This window comes from Hordeum vulgare, chromosome 2H, assembly GCF_904849725.1.
Source record: "Hordeum vulgare subsp. vulgare chromosome 2H, MorexV3_pseudomolecules_assembly, whole genome shotgun sequence".
Taxonomy (NCBI): Eukaryota; Viridiplantae; Streptophyta; class Magnoliopsida; order Poales; family Poaceae; genus Hordeum; species Hordeum vulgare.
Window position 1 is genome coordinate 9,413,500 of NC_058519.1, and position 19,767 is coordinate 9,433,266.

The 19,767-nt window shown below is 46.1% G+C and overlaps 2 protein-coding genes and 1 pseudogene across 2 annotated transcripts; 1 reads left to right on the forward strand and 2 right to left on the reverse strand.

Moving 5' to 3' along the window:
- Positions 1–1,568: 1,568 nt before the first annotated feature.
- Positions 1,569–3,153, forward strand: LOC123424868 (annotated as a pseudogene).
- A 1,505-nt stretch (positions 3,154–4,658) lies between these two features.
- On the reverse strand, positions 4,659–6,050 carry LOC123424370 (putative 12-oxophytodienoate reductase 5). The gene is made up of 2 exons (XM_045107974.1): positions 5,430–6,050; positions 4,659–5,316 (listed from the first exon to the last, which is right to left on the reverse strand). The coding sequence occupies exons 1-2, from the start codon at positions 5,953–5,955 to the stop codon at positions 4,733–4,735; spliced, it is 1,110 nt and encodes a 369-aa protein (XP_044963909.1). The 5' UTR covers positions 5,956–6,050; the 3' UTR covers positions 4,659–4,732.
- Positions 6,051–13,127: 7,077 nt separating this feature from the next.
- Positions 13,128–14,747, reverse strand: LOC123429118 (1-aminocyclopropane-1-carboxylate oxidase homolog 1-like). Its single transcript, XM_045113183.1, has 3 exons — positions 13,942–14,747; positions 13,527–13,848; positions 13,128–13,430 (listed from the first exon to the last, which is right to left on the reverse strand). Exons 1-3 carry the CDS (start codon positions 14,466–14,468, stop codon positions 13,185–13,187), a joined length of 1,095 nt encoding a protein of 364 aa, XP_044969118.1. The 5' UTR covers positions 14,469–14,747; the 3' UTR covers positions 13,128–13,184.
- Positions 14,748–19,767: the final 5,020 nt, after the last annotated feature.

The following is a 19,767-nucleotide window of genomic DNA, read 5'->3' on the forward strand; positions in this document are numbered from 1 at the left end:
ACTTGACACGCAGAAAACAGTAGCAACAAAATAACACGATCAACATGCTACGTCTATTAGTTTGGGTCTAGTCCATCACATGATTCACCCAATGATGTGATCCAGTTATCAAGCAACAACACCTTGTACATAGCCAGAAGACCCTGACTATCCTTGATCAACTGGCTAGCCATCTAGAGGCTTGCTAGGGACAGCGTTTTGTCTATGTATCTACACATGTATGTAAGTCTTCATTCAACACAATTATAGCATGGATAATAAACGATTATCTTGGTACAGGAATTACAATAATAACTTATTTATCATTGTCTCTAGGGCATAATTCCAACAACTATGTGCGTTGTTTCAGCATATATGAATATAGTAATAACTTGGAAGGGGTTTCTAAAGTACAAGACTACTCACTTTAGGTGCAATTAAATAGATAACTTTAGGGTGTATGACATGCCTCAATATGTACTCTGTCTCTATTGTAGCTCATTGGTAGTGCTTGTTCCGTAATTAAAACATGTCACTAAAGCGCAAACTCTGATTTCTATGCCCACACAAAGTTAACATTTCATTTGAGATGATGAGATCCACATGGCAGTATATCGTTCGATCATTATCAAGGTTTAATGACACATCAAGGTAGCAGCAGGTACTCAGTGTAGCTGAGAACAGGTTACAAGTGTACAAGGTCGCCCAGTTGTACTACTTGGTAAGTGGCCCCAGTGAGCTCTAGCCTCTTTGGTATGTCTGTGATTGCTAGGAAAAAATGCAGGAAGGAAATGAGGCCGGCGACCACTAAGGCAACAGCCTTGTCCCTCTCCTCGCAGCCGTACCGCCATTAGTGATGAAGGTTATGTCCTTCACGTAGGGCAACAACCCATGCGAAACACCCGCCATTAGTGATGAAGGTTATGTCCTTCACATAGGGCAACAACCGATGCGGAACACCTACCATCCGTCAACAATAGTCATCTGGTGCTCAATCATGAGGAGGTAGACGTCATCGCTGAATTTCATGTGAAAGTCAGAGTCGTGGCAATCCATATAGCCCGCGAATGCCCACAACTGAATGTCGTGCATATCGAAATCATTAATTAAGAAGTACTCTTTGTAAATATCACTTCCATTTTCTAGGTTGCGACAAGTGGCGTATTGCATGCGCGCCACTTGTCGCAACAAGGGAGTTTTCTCTTTATTTGTAGATTCATTTATTCATAAACTTTTATCTCTTAAACCGGGCGTTCAAATATTGAATCGTTTTCATCGTTGGATTACTCGCTCGAGATTTTGAAAACTAAATATCATGTTGATAAGTTTCGATAAACTTTTATTTCACGAAAAAGACTGACAAAAAATGAAGCAGCAACATGTTTTTGTTTCTCTGAAGAGGTACTATTATGCCTCTCGCGGAATCAAATCCATGCCTACACGAGAAATAAATCCTTGCATCTCCGGGAAGGGGGATTTTTTTTTTCGAGAGGCCTGACCTATTGAGGAATTAAATTACATGTTCCAGAGAAAATAGAATACTCGGCACTGTTGATGAATCACTCATGATCTGACCTATTGGGACTAAAATGTTGATTTGCGTTTATGCACTTTTTGACTATGCCCAGCAAGTAGAGAAATTGGAAACACTTAGTTTGTGTAAGGGCTACAACGCACAGCCCCTTTCTTCTACCTCTCAACTCTCACAGAGAAGCAATGGAGACAGGAGAGTTTGGCGTCGCGCTGCACACACAGCCGAGCTTTTCTCTCCTATTTTCTCGTCTGCTAAACATGTTGCTTACACTGTCATTTTATAGGCTCACACACGCACCCACTAACAGCACATACCTATTCTAGTGGATCATGCACACACACGACCAGTTCCCTTGCCACTACGTACGGCACTACCGAAAGACTTGGCCAACAAAACGCATGCAGCTAGATTCGTCCTGACTTAACGCACCCAGCGATCGCCCCGCACACGATCGGGTTTGCGATCCGTTTTTCCTCGATCGTGAGCCGCTGCTCCTCCGCGAGACTTGGGCCGCCATGCTGCCAATCTTGCGCACGTTGCATGCCGTCTCCATCGCCGCACCAACGACGAACCAGACGCGAACAGACTCCCGACGCGGCCGCACCAGCTTTGGACTCAACCTAGAACCTAGATGCACACAAGCACGAACTCGTGCACCTACAGACACAACACAAACACGACATTGTCGTGGTTTATTCCCAACAATCCCCCCCTAAACCACGACCTAGTAAAGGCCTGGCTGGTCGTCGGCGTCAGCGAGGAGCGCCTTCTCCTCCTCGGCCTTCTTCTGGCTCCGGCAGTCCCTCCGGAAGTGGCCGCGCACGCCACAGTTATAGCAGCGGCCGCGCCTCTTCCCTCCACCCCATGTCGTGCTGCTGCCGTCGTCGTCGTCGTGGTGGTTGAAGCCGCCGCCTCCCTGACGCCGTCGCGCCGCCCACTGAGCCCACGTGAGCATCAACTGCTCATCCGCCCGCTCACCACCACCGGCATGCGCACGTCGCCGCGACCTCTCCTCGAACGCCTTCACGCCATTGCTCTTGGACTCAAACCAAGCTACATAACAAACATGGAGTGCGACTAAGGACAGATCTTACTCCGCCACTATTACCCTCCCTACCCTCGGCCTGAACTCTCCATCGGTACTCAGACGCCGGCTTCACGACCATACTCCTCCAAGATGAAATCGGTGGACTACAGATTCTCAACGAAGACCGGCGGGTAGACATCACGCCAACACCTGGAGCATTCATTGTGAACATGGACGATCTCTTGCAGGTATATAAATCAAAACCATCCAATCCTAAATCGTTTTCTTTTTCTAAAAAAATCATAAATCATTTGTTTAACAATTGGGCGGTGTGCTTGATCATTCTGAACTTTTTTTTGTTAAAAAATGTGTAGCTGATCTCCAATGACTATTTCAGGAGTGTGGATCATAGTGTATTGGCAAAGAACGCTGCTCCGAGGGTCTCAATCGTATTCTTCTTTAGCATGCATTTCCATCCTGCCTCCACGAGTATGTGCGGTCCAATCAAGGAGTTGTTGTCCAAACAGAAATATCATTGTATAGGGAAAACCTCGTGAGGGATTATATGAAACATTACTTCTCCATAGGGTTTGATGCAAGACAGAGTCTCTGATATTTTCCTCCCTCCCTCCCAACCCTAGCCGCCCCCCGGACTCACCTCCTCCCTCTCCCTTCCTCGCCGCCGCCTGAGGCAGCTGTCGGGCAAGCTCGGAGCGCCAAGGATGGTGGCGGCGGGGCTTAGGCTGCCCTGCCTCTGCGTGGGGAGCACCTGATCTGGAGCAGTGGCTTCATTGGCGAGGCACGGCAGGCTAGTACCGTGCAGATGGTGGATCTGGCGTCCCGGCCGCGCGGGGGGCGAGATCCGATGGCCGTTGGCGTCCGGCGGCGGCTTCTGCGGTGGCCGGTGCGCGCGATCTGGCACCTCCCATCCTCCCATGTTCGGCGTGCAGGCCAGCCTGGTGGGGGCGCGCTTCCTTGGATCGCCGGTTCTGTACAGGAGACGCTGCTGGTGGCGGGGATCTAGTTCGGGAGAAATCCCTGGTCGGCCATGGCCGGCCGCGTCGATGGCGACGCGTGAGGGCGTCGTTCCCCTCCTTGGAGGCGTCGGTTTGGACTGATCCCCTCACTTCCCCTTCCCCTAGGTTTCCCGAGCGAAAGCCTTAACTTTGTTGGGCGGCGGCGGCGCTCACGACGTCGTTTCCTTTTTGAAGGCGCAGCTTTGGGAACCTTGCAGCTAGGTGGCGCTTGTGGGTGGGGGCGACGACGGTGGTGCGGCCCTATCCTAGCATGGAGTCGCGTCCGTTGCTTGAAGATGGACTCGCGTAGGTGGAGGTCGTCGTTTGGTGTCATGGTGGCATCGATGGCAGAGGCACCTGCCAAGGCTGGTACCTCAATATGATATGAAGATGGACCGGTGGAAGATGACGGCGACGACACATGTGAGTGCGTCAGACCGGTTTGTGCCCCGGACCCGGTATGTGGCTCACTCGGGGCCTCAGCTTTAGATGTTAGGCTTAGGTGAGAGGTCTGGATATTTGGTCCAGCTTGCACCCAGACATATTGTTGTACTACTTTGTTGTACTACTTTGAAAGATGACGGATTCAGACATATTGTTGTACTACTTTATAAGGTCCTCGAGAATAATTAATAAAATGGCCGCATGCATCTCCTAGATTCACATCGGGGGTCATCCTCCTTTTTAAAAAAAGGGGTTAGATGCAACAACTACTATTTCAGATTTTCGGCTATGAATTTGGGATTTGTGAAAGAGAGTTTGTGTTGCGATGGTGCGAATAACACCCATGTATATTTGGAACAGGAATAAATGAGCAGTGTGTATTGCGAAGAAATGGATAGTAAAATTACAGTACATTTTTGGCATGTTGCATATACAGGGGTCATCTAAATTTACCAGTAAAAATCAGAATTATATAAATGCCCTTGGAAATTTCCAACAATGATCCTTCGGAATTCAAAATTTTGAAAACTGATCTTTCAGAATTTCAAATTTAATCTTTCAAAATTTAGACATAAGGAATTTTGTGGCTTCTTCACAGCTGAAATAAATTTCTACATGAAAAAACCACATGTACAATGGGGAAAACGCGAAGAACCCAGAAAAATAAAAGGTTCCATTTGAATTTCACATGGCAATATATGGATCAATCATTATTCATGGTTCAATGACACATCAAGGAAGAAACGGGTAGTCGGTGTAACCGACGACGGGATCGGAGATGTAGAACGTCATCCTGTTGTACTTGTTAAGCGGCGCGTTGAGCTCTAGCCTCTTCGGCAGGTCGGGGTTTGCCAGGAAGAGCCGCCCAAAAGAGACGAGGTCGGCGTACCCCGAGGAGACCGCCTTATCCCCCTCTTCCCGATCATACCCACCATTTGCAATGAAGGTGCCCTTGAAGGCCTCCCTGTAGGGCAGCAGCCTGTGCGGCACCACCCGCCGGCCGTCGACGAGTGCCATACGGGGCTCGATCATGTGGAGGTAGAGGATCCCATGGTCATTGAGCTTCGTGGCCATGTGGAGGCCGAGCGCGTGCGGGTCGGAGTCATGGCAGTCCATGTAGTCCATGAAAGGCGAGAGGCGGATGCCCACACGATGGGCACCCACTTCCTTGACGACCGCCGCCACCACCTCCAACGCAAAGCGGCACCGGTTCTCCAGGCTGCCACCGTAGCCGTCATCACGGTCGTTGGCGCTGTCCTTGAGGAACTGCTCGATGAGGTATCCGTTGCCGCCGTGGATCTCCACTCCGTCAAAGCCTGGCCGTCGGCGAGCAGAGGAAAGCAGAGTGTTACTAGCATTCTAGGCAGAGGAAAGCAGAGTGTAAAAAGAAAACAGAGGAAAGCAGAGTATATGTTCTCAGCTCACGTACCGGCGTCGATGGCGTTCCGTGCTGCTTTCCTGAAGTCGTCGACGATCAAGGGGATCTCCTCCACGGCCAGCCTCCTCGGCGGCGAGAACTCCTCGCGGCTGCCGTCGTGCCTGACCTGCGGCCCGACCATCCTCTCGGTGCTCGACACCGGCGCGGCGCCGCCGGGCTGGAACCCGTAGGTCGACACGCGCCCGACGTGCCAGAGCTGGCAGAAGAAGGCGGCGCCCTTGGCGTGCACGGCGTCGACGACGGGCCGCCACGCCTCCACCTGCTCGGCCGTCCACACGCCGGGGGTGTCCGTGTACCCCTGCGCCGTGTCGGAGACCCCCGTGGCCTCGGTGATGAGCATCCCGCCGGCGGTGGCGCGCTGCCCGTAGTACACGGCGGCGTGCGGCTGCGGCACGTTGCCGTAGGAGCGCTGCCGCGTCAGCGGCGCCAGCACCACCCGGTGGGCGAGGTCGAGGGTCGAGCCCATCTTGTACGGCGTCATGAGAGGGATGGGCTTGGACTCGGCCTCAGGCTCCATTGCTGCGAGCTCCTGAGCTGCCGAGCTTTGATCAATGGAGGTGGTCGATGGAGGTGGAGGGATCCATTAATTTATACAGCACACGGCATGGGATCTGTGAGTTGTACTCCGTATATAGTATGCAAAAATGGAGTGAGATTCGGACTGTCCACGTCGTGTCCATACTACTAGTTGCTACTTTGAGTAAGGTGAGGTTGGATGGATCATGTGGCAGGTGGCGACTGTAGTGGCGGCTAAGTGGATCGTCTGGTCAAGAAAGATGGGTCAAAATTATGCAGCTGCAACTTGCAGCATCGATGGTGATGCGTCATCCATGACCAATTATCTTATGTAGGTCACCGTCAAGCATCGTATCATGTCGCTTTGGCATAAAACAGTGATTAAAGAAGACGTTTTCTGCTTAACTGAACATGCAGCTAAATTGATTCATCAGCTAGTGTTCAAACATCCATCCTCGCAGTTGGGTGAAACTGAACAGTCAAGTGTTTATCCATGCTCATATTCAGTTCCTGATACCGGCCTGTTGCCGGCTGAACTTGTTTGTCCTTCAGATATGGGTAATATTAATATTTCCTACGTATTTTGTTCTTGCTTGTGCACATACACAGTAGCGTAGCCAGCTCAATAATCCAGGATGGTCCAGTAGTAAAATTTCATTTGTATTTAATTATCAATATTAAATTTTACTCATTTTTGCTATAATATATAGGTTGTAGATAAATTTCAGGATGGTCCATGGACCACCCGGACCCCCCCTAGCTACGCCACTGCACATGCTGTTAGAGTTGTGTCGAATATTATTGTACAAGGTAGGTTACAGTTGGACTCTGAGTAGTATTGTGTTTAGACAGGATATGGAGTCGTGTCCTGATAGGACACATGTATCCTAGACCTCTCATATATAACGGGGGTAGACACACGATGTAACCTATGCTAACAGAATAGCACAGGTACGCGGGGGGAGCCGGCGACGTGTGCCGGCGCCCGGGCGGCCGAGGTGCGGTATTGTGACGGTGTCATGGGGAGGATCGCCCGTAGTCAGGCCCCGGGGATGTAGCCATGTTGGTGAACCTCGTTAACAAATCTCGATGTCGTGCTCGTATGATTGCTTGGTCCTCGGTAGATCGACGGATTGTCTCGGATTATTCTAACAAGTGGTATCATGAGCAAGGTTCGAAGAGGTCGTGGTTGTTGATCTTGAGGTGGAGTAGAATTCGTTGAGATGGATCACTCGTGGTGGATGCTTGGCGAGGAAATTCTACGTTCGATTAGAAGTAACCGGAAGAGCAGACAGCAGCAGCGGCTCACGGAGATGCGGACAGCAGGAGAATCAAGGCGTTTCTCGGAATTGTGCAAGCATGTAGGGGCGTCGGCGGCTCGATGGATTCACATTGATTCGAAAGCATGAGGCAACTCGCGACGGCAATTGATTGATGAGATCTCGCGATTGGTCGTTTGGCAGCGCTCGATCGCGGGATCGCTGCGGGCTAGGGCAGGCGGTGCATACGCGCTTGGTGCCGAGCAAGGCAGCATGCTAGTCGGAAAGACCGAGGCGGCGGGCTGCTGTGTGGGAGCTGACATAGGTGGAGGTCGAGGCATGCCTATGCACGTGTGAACAGGGGAGAGACGTGTGCCTCTGCTGCGTTGGGTTCCCAGTTCAACGGAGCAGCAGATGGGCTTGGATGCTTGTGTCCGTACATGTATCAGGTTGGTAGATTTGTAAAAGAAAAGAGTTAGATACGTGGAGAAGCTAATAGCATGGAAAGAAGAGAAGAAGAAATTGTGTAGAGAAAGGATCTAGGGTGGTCAAGTTTTTGCACTTTGCTAAGGAGCTTCGAGCATGTACGCCAAGGATTGACGTAGAAGTCTTCGAGGAGGCGAAGTACATTGTACAGGGATCATGTATACAAAGGGCGTCAAGCAGTGCATGGATGTGTGCGGACGGACATGACGCAAGGTCGAGCATGGTTGCAACCGGATAATTTTCGGCTGGGTCGGACTGGACAGTCTGACGGATCGATGGGGATGTCGATCAAAGCAGAAGATGGCGGTGATTTCAGCGACGACGACATATGAGCGTGATGCTGATGATGGCTAACTTCTGAGGTGTGGAAACACGTGGTGCAGGCCCGAGGGCTTGTGCGGCTTCAACAGACTATGGCGTAGGGTTGATTCAAGGCAGTGCAGACATGAGAGCTTGAAGTCAACAGGGCGCGGGGTAGCAGGGCCAGCTATATGGAGTCATGTTGAAGGTGGAGCTGGAGTCTAGCGGAAGACTTCACTCTGTGATGATGGAGGGGCTACGGCGTAAATGCATGGAGAGTCGAAGCCTATTTCAGCGGATAGCGAGAGACACATGGATCGGAATGGGTACCAGTGGTCGGATGGAGACGTGATACTCGGCATCGGTCTGTGATGATCGGTGGTTCTCTAAAGTTGGGGTTGAGGCAGTGTGGGCTAGCTACCCGAGAGACTCGACCAGGACAGTAGAGGCTCGACGCGGTGACAGCGGCGAGGCGTGCGGTAAGCACGGGACACAACGACAGACCAATGCACTAGTGGTCAGACATATTATCAGACAAAGTGTGTAAAGGGTGCTGAAGCAGTGTTGACGAGTACCAGATTGAAGTTGGTGACTGGGTCTATCGGTGCTAGTTGATGGACAGGAGTTGACCATGAAAAATCTGAGAAAGTGACGGAAAGTCTGAATTGTCATAAGTGAAGAAAGTACATGCCCGCATATGTTGTGGTGTTTAGTGCACATGGGAAGGTGCATATGACAAGTACAGAAGGAGGCGGAGTGCTATAGCTTTGAAACATGTCAGAGATTATCCGGGAAAAGGATGAAACAACTGCGAATTTGACTCCGGGGTGACACAAGGCGACGGTGAAATTCCTTCAAGTTTCAGACGGACGGTCAAGAAAGAGCAAGGATGTTGAGTTCAGGTAACTCTTATATGTGGCATTCAATATGTGGGTTGTTTACTTTCACGCAGGTCAATGATCAGTGTGTAATGGCGCTGAATGGATAATCCAGAAGTTGGAAGCACAAAGTAAGGTAATAAGTAACTTAACTTTGCTCGAGGGTTGACTGTGAAGAAGACGAGAAGGGACTACAACTGCAGGTGGAGTCACATGAAGTCTGGGAGTAGCAGTGGTGCTCATGGCGTATGTCAAGTCCAATGTACATGGAAATTTGACACGTGGATGAATCCAAGATGATGGAGAATATTCGCCAAGGTGGAGTTTGTTAGAGTTGTGTCGAATATTATTGTACAAGGTAGTTACAGTTGGACTCTGAGTAGTATTGTGTTTAGACAGGATATGGAGTCGTGTCCTGATAGGACACATGTATCCTAGGCCTCTCATATATAACAGGGGTAGACACACGATGTAACCTATGCCAACAGAATAGCACAGGTACGCGGGGGGAGCCGGCGACGTGTGCCGGCGCCCGGGCGGCCGAGGTGCGGTATTGTGACGGTGTCATGGGGAGGAGCGCCCGTAGTCAGGCCCCGGGGATGTAGCCATGTTGATGAACCTCGTTAACAAATCTCGGTGTCGTGCTCGTATGATTGCTTGGTCCTCGGTAGATCGACGGATTGTCTCGGATTATTCTAACACATGCAGGATTAACTTTTAAGTCGGTCATCCATCCTCAAATCCTTTTTTAAAAAGAAAAAAGTATTGTTTCATATGAATAGTCTATCGTTTGTATTAATCTAGGTTCCACACATGTTCATTGTTGAAATGGTGGCAATTAAAACTAGAAGAAACATCATCTTTTGAAACATTACAAAATTGACTAGTTTAATTTGACTAAATGTCATAATTTGAATTATGGATAATAAACTGAAAATCATGACATATGTAGATGTTCATTGCATCGTGGATTCATGGTGATATTTATTTTGAGTCTGTCGGTCACACGGTCTCACTTATGATACCCGGTCTTATAATATAAAAATGTTTTTAACACTATACTAGTGTCAAAAATACGCTTATGTTATGAGACGGAGGTAGTATCATTTTATCCATTAAAATGTTATATTATTTTATCAAAAATCATTTTTGTATGTTTTGTAACATAGATTTTTGACTTCATTTACATTTTTATCAAATTTAACATGTTTTTATATGTTAGAAAATAAATTATAAACATAAGGAAGATAGTCTCGCTTAACTTTTTAGTTTTTATAAAATGTAAAGTTATGTGCACATGTTCGAACATTATCATTGCTTTTTTTTTTCTTTCGGTTCAATACACCACACTAGACCCAAGATTCACGATCGGTACCTCATTTTCGTTGTTTGGACGTACTCTCTATCAGTGGCGGAGGTTCATGGAGGCCAATCTCGACGGTGAACCCCCCAGCACAAGAATAAATCACGCTAAACCACATCATTTTATGTCGTAAATTCAGTAAAAACAGGGTAAATCACATAATTTTGCCCCTCCTTAATCCATTGTTGTTCCACATATTTGTCTCAATCTCCGCCACTGCTCTGTATAGTTTGTAATGGAAGAGTTAAAGTCAGCTCAAATGTAATCATTCTTATTCCAATTCATTATTCATTAATTCAATATAAAATCGTTCATCGATCTTACTTGTCTGAATTAAGTCTCGAAAGATATGTAGCATTTCTCTTATTATTCTCTTTCGGGAATAATACGTCGAGATATTAAAATTAAAAATCTTGTTTATTTATAATGTACTTTTTTACTTATACTTAATTCTTTTTTTACTAAGTAATGAAAAATACGCTCCACATATAATAAAATAAAATTTATCATATTATTCCACACAAAAAATTAGTTTTAGTTTCATATTTGCACTATATTATTCTTTTCTTGTCTGTTTCTCTAAAAAACTTCTGAAGTAAAATCTCAATTATATCTATTTTTTGCATTATGTGAGTTTAGTCATATTGTTACTCACTCTTTCATATAGGATTTTTATTTTCCAACTAGACTACATATTTTCTGGGAGTTGTATGAGATAATTTAATAGCATATATTATGTTGAAGAGATATCTATATGATCCGCAATCACATTAGACTACCTTTTAGCGTGTTCATTGTATCTTATATTTTTGTTGTCCTTAAAAATCAAAGGAACTATGTGGGGTGTTCCATAGTATATGAATCTAGTCATAACTTGAGAATGGTTTATAAAGTACAAGACTATTAAGTTTAGGTGCAATTATATAGATAATTTTTGGGTGTATGAAATGCCTCAATGTGCACTATGTTTTTGCAGTAGCTCATTGGTAGTGGTTGTTTCATAATTAAAGCATGTCACTAAAGCACAAACTCAAATTTCTATACCCACACAAAGGTAACATTTTTATTCTAGATCCACATGGCATTATATCGTTCGATTATTATCATGGTTGAATGACACATCAAGGAAGCCCAGGTAGTCGGTGTAGCTGAAAACAGGTTACAGGTGTAGAGGATATCATCATCGTTGAGTTTTGTGGAAAGTGGGGAGTCATGGCAATCCATGTATGCAAGAGCTATATCTCACATTAAGTGAGATTGATAGCTTCCCTGTGTCGATATATACAGTAACCAATAGGCCCGTTATCGCTCTTAAAATAGATAAATCACAGGAAATAAAGAGAAGGTGTGGGATTCAATCCCGCGAACTCCTTGTAACTTTGTTGCACTTCTAGCCATTGAGCCATAACTCATTTCATGTTGATATGAAGGGCGTGAACTACCTGGAAAAAAAACAAATCGATTCCACTAGATTTTCATGTTTTTTTATTTTTTCTAGTTTTCATCGGTTTATCTTCCTTTCTTACTTTGTTTTACTGGGTATTTTCTTTTCTTTCTTTCCTAGTTTTCATTTATTTTTTGGGTTTCGTTTTTCATTTTCTTCTCCATTTTTTCATTTATTTCTCCGGTTTTATTTTTTCCTTTCGGTTTATTTTTTCTGTTTTTGTTTCCAATTTTTTTGTTTTCTTTCTTTCTTTTGGTTGCTCATTGTACATTTTTTTATATATGTTAACAACATTTTTTGATATACGTTTAATATTTTTTAATATAAATTTAACATTTTTTCAATATATAGTCAAAATATTTTCTGTATATATATTTTTAACATTTTTATTTATTATTGCTTCTACGATATGTTTAGTAAAAGCTTTATTTTGTTCAAAGGTATTAGGTAAGCTAAATATGGGTTTCAATAAGGAAATACATTCTACTAAAGAATAACTCTCATAATTTAAGTCCTTGTAATTCAAGATAGTGGGCACATCACTAGTTAAAGTTTTGACCTCTTCAACCCCACTTTTTCCATTTTTATCATTAGGATCATCACCCTTCAAACAAACGGGATGCCTTGAAGCTAAAGTTGACTCACCTCCAGTCCCTTTATCATCAGTTTTCAGATTACTAAGTAAAGATTCAATTGGAGAAACACCAATCATTTGAATATCTTCATCATGATTACGGTAAAAACCGGGTGGAAGAGTTTTTTCTAAGAATTCTCGCTTAGCTCTCAACGTAGCGGTCCTCTCATTGCTTTCATTAACATAGACTTGGATAGATTTAATGGACTCGTTAATATCATGCTTGGGTGGCAATTGTTTTTAAGAGTTTCCACATCATGAGCAATTCTATCCATACTTCTAGCCATATCGTCAATTTTATGCAATTTTCCTTCTATCATAGTATTGAATTTTTTGAGAAATAATTAATAGTTAGTTAGTGTGCCAATGAATGAGCTTTCACTGACGTGCAATGGAGATGCATATGTTTCCAAGGAGAAATTCACATGTCAGTGCTTGTCATAAAATGAAATTTACCGCATTGTACTGCGCCTTCGTCCATTTCCAATTTATTTTGTCCGTATCAGGTTTTGTTGGAATTACCATTGTTGTTAAGTTGTTACTTAATCATTTATATTTGTGTTATTGCACGGCGCTAGTGTGATGTGTGTTCACTTCTGTTCGTGTGGGTTCAGTCTTTGGTCAAATCTACCAAACACGAGCTAGTTCCCAGCCCGGATGTGTTTCCCCTTAAAAAAAGAAATTCCCTCATGTTTTTATGTTGATAGAGCGCAGAGCTTACTCCCTTTTGTCAAATGATTTCGCACGTCTCAGCGAAAATATCTGAATACACAAAGTTCCCTTGAAATGTGTCTAACAAAACCCATGCGTACTTGGAATTTGCTGTCTAATTATTGCAAAAATCATAAAGGATTTTCCTGACAATTTCAAAGACGAAAATCATTGATGGCCATCTTGGGGCCCAATCCGACAGAGTAGTAATGCGCGACATAGTCTCTGGCGAGTGTCTCCCTATACAACGGCGGGTTCTTCTCCGACAACAGCTCCTTGATAGGGCCATACATCCTCTCCGAACTTGGATTGCTCGGGAAAGACGCGATCGAGACCCTCGGTGCATCATTCTTCGCGATGACTCTGTGCTCCACGCTCGTAAACCTGTCATTCGAGATCATCTAGCGGCGGAGAGGAGAGACACGTGTATGCCTTTAGCATTTTACGGTTGCATTTAATGGTTTTTGTGTGACCTAATTGTGGAGGTGTGTAGGTACCTGTAAGAGATCGCCCACATTGACGATGAACGCCGCTGGTGTTGGCGTGACGTCGACCCACCGGTTCTCGTGGAGGACCTGGAGCCCGCCGACGCCGTCTTGGAGGAGCACCGTGAGGAAGCCGGAGTCGGAGTGGCGGGTGGTGCCGATGGCGAGGGAGGGCTCGGGGCATGGAGGGTAGTAGTGGCAGAGGATCATCTGGCCCTGGTTGCAACCCATGTCGGCGAGGTGGTTGGGGTGGAGGCCGAGTGCTTCGGACAGCAGAGCAAAGAGCGTGTCCCGTAGCTTCCTCACGTGCTCCGCGTAGTCAAGGAACACGTCACTGCATGCGCATATAAGTCAAAGTTTACTACTACATGTGGGCATTGCCGGGCTATCTAAAATGGAGTGGAGTCTGGATGGATGGATCACGTACCGGCAGCAGGACTCCGGCATGTCGCCGGCGTCGGGAGGGTGGGGTGCGACGCGGAGGTAGAGGGTGTCGCGCCAGTTGGCCACCATGGACTGATGCAGGTCGAAGTTGCAGTTGTATTTGACGGCCATCGCCGGATCGCGGGTGTAGAGCCGCGCCTTGTCGGTGCCCTCGCCGCCGGGGGACTCGTGGAACGCCCGGGCCGCCTCCACCGCCGCGGAGCAGGCCTGAAGAGGGACGCCGTGGCCCGTCACCTGGAAGAACCCCCACTCGGCCGCGGCGCGCCCCACGGCCGCCACCACGGCCGCGCGGTCCCCGCCGAGGTCGATCACCGGGACGGCCGCAGGTTCCTGCCGGCCGCCGGTGGGCTCGTGGGCGTCGTCGGGGACGCGGAAGATGCGGGGGACGCGGGTGACGCCGGAGGCGACGAGGCCGTGCACGCCGGCGAAGGTGGCGTCCAGCGCGCGGAGCTCGGCCGTGCGGTCGTAGGCGGCCGACATGGTTGGTGGCGATGGCCGTGGGTGCGACATGGATAGTTGGTGGTGCGAGTGAGTGCGATCGGCAATGGCTGTTGGACTGTTCTTATCAGCTGCAGCCGCTAGTGCTGAAATTTTGCGGCGACAGCGACGGGGAGGAGAAGGAAGGGCAGCATGCCACGTACGTACGCTGCCCCCGGCGGCTCCGGTGTCCAGTATTCCGGCGGAGTCTGCGATGGAAACCCAGTAATGCTACACGTACCGAGTTTTTACAAAAGATTTACAGATTGCTTATCACCGGAAATTGATTAAGGTACACGGGCCCACCGCTGAAATTCAGGGGGGCAATTAAAAGAGCTTACAGTATCCAGCCCGTAAAATCCTGTAGAATGTGTCCGTATGTTAAGCATTATTGATGGAAACCTCAGCGCGCACGCATGCATTCGGACCAGGATCAGGCTCGCAGAGAAATAAAGTTTTAACAAGTTAAAGAAAAACATGTAACCAAGTATCAGTCGCCCTTGCAGCATTTTGTCCCGTCGTTTGTAACATTTCTTACTAGCGGTTACAACATCCGTCTTGTTGCTTCTAGCATGTCGTTCCTGGTCGATTGTAGCACGTCGTCTCACCGGTCGCAATATCCTCCATTTACGGCTATAGCATTTTATCCAAAACGATCGTTGCTTGCAGTACGATCACAACATTTTTCATTGTCGTTAGTCGACTCAGTTTTAGACGCATCAAAAAATAACGCGAGTAATGGATATTCAATTTGGCTCTCAGGTCCAAATGATCCTAGAATCTTTACCGTTACCTAACTTCTAGATTCACGTTAGCAGTTGTATTCACTCTTGTATTTCCATTTGATGTGCCATTTTGCTACAGCGGCATGGCCCACGTCTGATGGAGCAGTAAATGGCAGTGTCGTTGGAGCCGAACGTCCTAGACGTTTTGGGTACTGGCGGACTCACGTTTCGGAAACCCTGAACCGGCCGGCGAAGTAATTTATGTTCTCTCCTCGATCCCATTCATTTCATTCAAACTCTTGCCCTGCAAAATAGGGATGGCCGGTTGTTTCCCTTTTAAAGAAAAATAATAAAATAATATAAAGTCTAACTTGATCGACGTCCAAATTATATACTCATGCAGTGTTTGTGTTAGAGATACGACACGCGATTGATGCGATGAAGAACGGAATCAAGCAAAGGGACACAAGATTTTAAGAGCATCTCTAGTAGAACCCTCAAACCTTTAAATGTAAAATCAGTTTTAAGGGTTGAGAATTGCCCATTTTTGACACTTTTAAGGGCTGAAAAACAGGGGCAAAGATTAAAAACAGGGGCAAATATTCCGTTATAAGGGTTGGGTTTGAGGGTTCTAGTCTTTGCCCCAACCCCAAAGTCATATGATTCACAGAAAAGAGTACTCGAGGAGTACATGGAGTTGATACACTGAATTTTGTTTGCAGTAGATGCACTGTGATGATCTCTGCATCACCACAAAAGTACAGATACAAAGCCAGATGATTTGCTTATTATACTGAACTTTTCCTGGGTAAGTCATATGATTTGCTTTTGCTATCTTGTTAGGTGAGTAAACACTAAACCAGTGTTTAGTAAATGGCTGCTCCAAATGTTCAGTAAATGGTTCTCAAAATGTTCAAAATGTCCAGTATTTGTGTTAACACTAAATCAGTGTAAACTGAATTACTGTCAAAGAAATTACTGAATATTTGTTAAACCTTTTTACTCCAGTACAACTAAATGATTTTTTTCAGTGCTGTGTATTTAAATGAATCTTTTGCTGTTACTTTTTGGAGTATTTAAATGAAAGGGAGTATAAATACTGTTTAGTTAAAACTAAAACAAATCTTTTGCATTAATTAAATCTGAATGAGACCTTTTCAGTTCATTTTAAGAGAAATATTGCAGTAGCTTAAAATGGAACTTTGTTGTTTTGGATTTTCCAGTAGCTTAAAATTCTTGTTATGTGCTTTGCTGAATTTAAATGGAGTAAATCAGTGTAAACTGAAGATCTTCTTGTTATGTGTTCTGGAATTTTCAGAATTTGAGTACACCAGTGCATATTTACTGGATTGCTATGATTTGCGATGACCAGACGGGGGCGCAACGACAATCAGGCTGGGCAGGGCCGGCTGGCGGCGGCGGAGGGGAGGCCGGGGGCGGAGGGCCGGCCGGGGCGGCGGCGCTGTGGAGGGCGGCCGGGGCTGCGGAGGGGCGGCGGGGGCGGGGCGGCGCTGCGGACGGGGCGGCAGAGGCGGCGCTGCGGACAGGGCAGCCGGGGCAGCGGCGGCGGAGGGACGGCCGGGGTGAGGCGGCGGCGGCGGAGGGCGGCCGGGGCGGGGCGGCGGAGGGGCGGCCAGGGCGGCGGATGGGCGGCCGGAGCGGAGCGGCGGCGGCGGTGGATCGAGGGGAGGGAGCTGAAACTTCCCTCCCGCGCTGGAGAGGAAGAGGAGTGCAGGTTGGGGGGAGTTTCTCCCCCCAACCCTCACTTCTACAGGCTGCGATGGCATTTGAGGGTTGGACCTCTAAATTTTTTTACGGGTTTAAGGGTTTAAGGGTTCTAGTCTACGCCGTTTTTTCAACGAAAACTGTAAAAAAGCGGTTATTTTTAAGGGTTTGAGGGTTTGAGGGCTCTACTAGACTTGCTCTAACATGGAAACCCCCTTCAACACGAAGGGGGAAAAACCACGGGCGCCAGCCAACCAAACTTCACTATGATCGGAAGAGGTTACAAACGCCGGGGGATTTACAACTGATCGACTTATCCTGTGTGGCAGCTTACAAGAGGTATATATAACACATGTGTCCTAGGTCAACCCTGATCCGTACCGCGGGGGCGGCTTGGGCCGAAGCGAAGCGGAGCGTAGCAAAGTCTGAACTTGGACTTCCTCTTTATATTAAAATTTGGAGCATAACATAACAAACTCCACCTTGAAACAAATTCCATCTTGTAGCATGAATGAGAACCTTCTCCCTAAACAACAAAGAGAACACTTTCGCGCGCCAAACAACCACTAGGGCTAATGAGTTATACCTTGCTCAGACTTAGCGGGAAGTGGCTTTGTGAACATATCAACAGGATTATCATAAGTACTAATCTTGCATACCTTCAGTTTACCTTGCTCAACAATGTCTCGAACAAAGTGATATTTGACGTCAATGTGATTTGTTCTCTCATGGAACATTTGATCCTTACTGAGGTATATGGCACTCTGACTGTCACAAAATAGATTAATGCAAGAATTATCTCCACAAAGCTCAGCATACAAACCTTTCAACCAAACTGATTCTTTACATGCTTCTGCAATAGCCATGTATTCTGCTTCAGTGGTAGATTGAGCAACTACTGCCTGTAGTGTCGCCCTCCAACTCACGACACAACCACCAATAGCGAACACATAACCTGTAAGGGACCTCCTCTTGTCCAAATCGTTGGAAGCAAAATCTGAATCCGCATAGCCAACTAATCCCGCACCAGTCCTGCCAAATTTCAAACAAGCATTGGAAGTGCCACGAAGGTACCTGAAAATCCACTGAACAACCTTCCAATGTTCTTTACCAGGGTTAGCCATATATTTACTGACCAAACTCATTGCAAATGACAAATCAGGTCTAGAACATACCATGGCAAACATTAAAGAACCGACAACACTAAAATATGGAACTCTTGACATATACTCAAGCTCTTCATCCGTACTAGGACATTGAGAGGATGACAATTTGAAACGAGGAGCAATAGGAATGCTTACTGACTTAGGATCATGCATGTTAAAACGATGAAGAACTTTCTGAATGTAACTTTGCTGACTAAGAAATAACAAACCAGAATTTATGTCCCTAGTAATTTCCATCCCTGGAATTTTCTTAGCAGCACCAAGATCCTTCATGTCAAACTCACTACTTAACTGTGCCTTTAAAGTAGTGATATTTCTCTTTCCCTTGGCAGCAATCAACATTTCATCAACATATAACAACAAGTATATAGGTGATCCATCAACAAATTTAATGTAAACACAACTATCATATGCGGGCCTCTTAAATCTATGTGCAATCGTGAATGAATCAATCCTTTTATACCACTGTCTCGGAGACTGTTTTAAACCATATAGGGACCTCTTTAACTTGCAAACAGTTTTTCCTTCCCAGGCACTATGAAACCTTCTGGTTGGTCCATATAAATTTCCTCCTCTAGTTCTCCATGCAAAAAAGCAATCTTGACATCTAACTGCTCAAGCTCAAGATCATTCATAGCAATAATACCAAAAAATGCACGAATGGAACTATGCTTGACAACTGGAGAGAACACATCATTATAATCAATACCTGGTATCTGACTAAAGTCCTTAGCCACTAACCTTGCCTTAAACCTTGCAGACTCACTAGGAGACAAACCTTCCTTTCTTTTGAAGATCCATTTGCAACGAACGGTCTTCTTTTGTTTAGGCAAGTGCACAACATCCCATGTGCCATTTTTCTCAAGTGATTGCATCTCTTCCTGCATAGCAGCAATCCACTTCTCGCGGTCATAGCAAATAATGGCTTCAATATATGTGGATGGCTCATGGATGTTCTCAACCTGTTCTGCACAACTAAAAGCATAATGAACAATGTCACACTCCTCAATTAGGCGTTTAGGTTTGCTAATGACTCTCTTTGTCCTGCCATCTACAAGAGATTGAATTTGTGGCTGCAAAACATGAGGTGAGCGTTGCACAACATCATCATCATGAATCTCTGTGTCTGGAGTATCATCAACATTATCAACAATTTTGTTTTCCTCATCATCAAAATGCCCCACCTGCACAGTAACTCATTGTGGCTCCACATCAAAGCTATCATTGGACAGATCATCATGACACATAACATATTCATTGAAAACAACACTTCTGCTCACAAAAAACTTATTAGTTTCAGGATTCCATAAGCGATATCCTTTTACTCCTGAACCATATCCAACAAACACACACTTAAGAGCTCTAGGCTCAAGTTTTTCGTTATCAACATGTGCATATGCATTGCAACCAAAAACTCTCAACTGTGAATAATCAGCCGGTATAATAGACCATACCTCAGTGGGAGTTTTCTTATTAAGTGGAATAGATGGATACCTATTTATGAGGTAGCAGACGGTGGAGGCTGCTTCAGCCCAAAAACGTTTGCCCATGTGAGCATTGAACAACATGCAGCAAGCCCTGGAGATGATGGTTCTGTTCATACACTCAGCCACACCATTTCTATTGAGGAGTGTATGGGACGGTGTGGTGCCTGACGATGCTCAAGTTTCTGCAATACCTGTTAAAAGCTTTTGAACAGAATTCCATACCATTGTC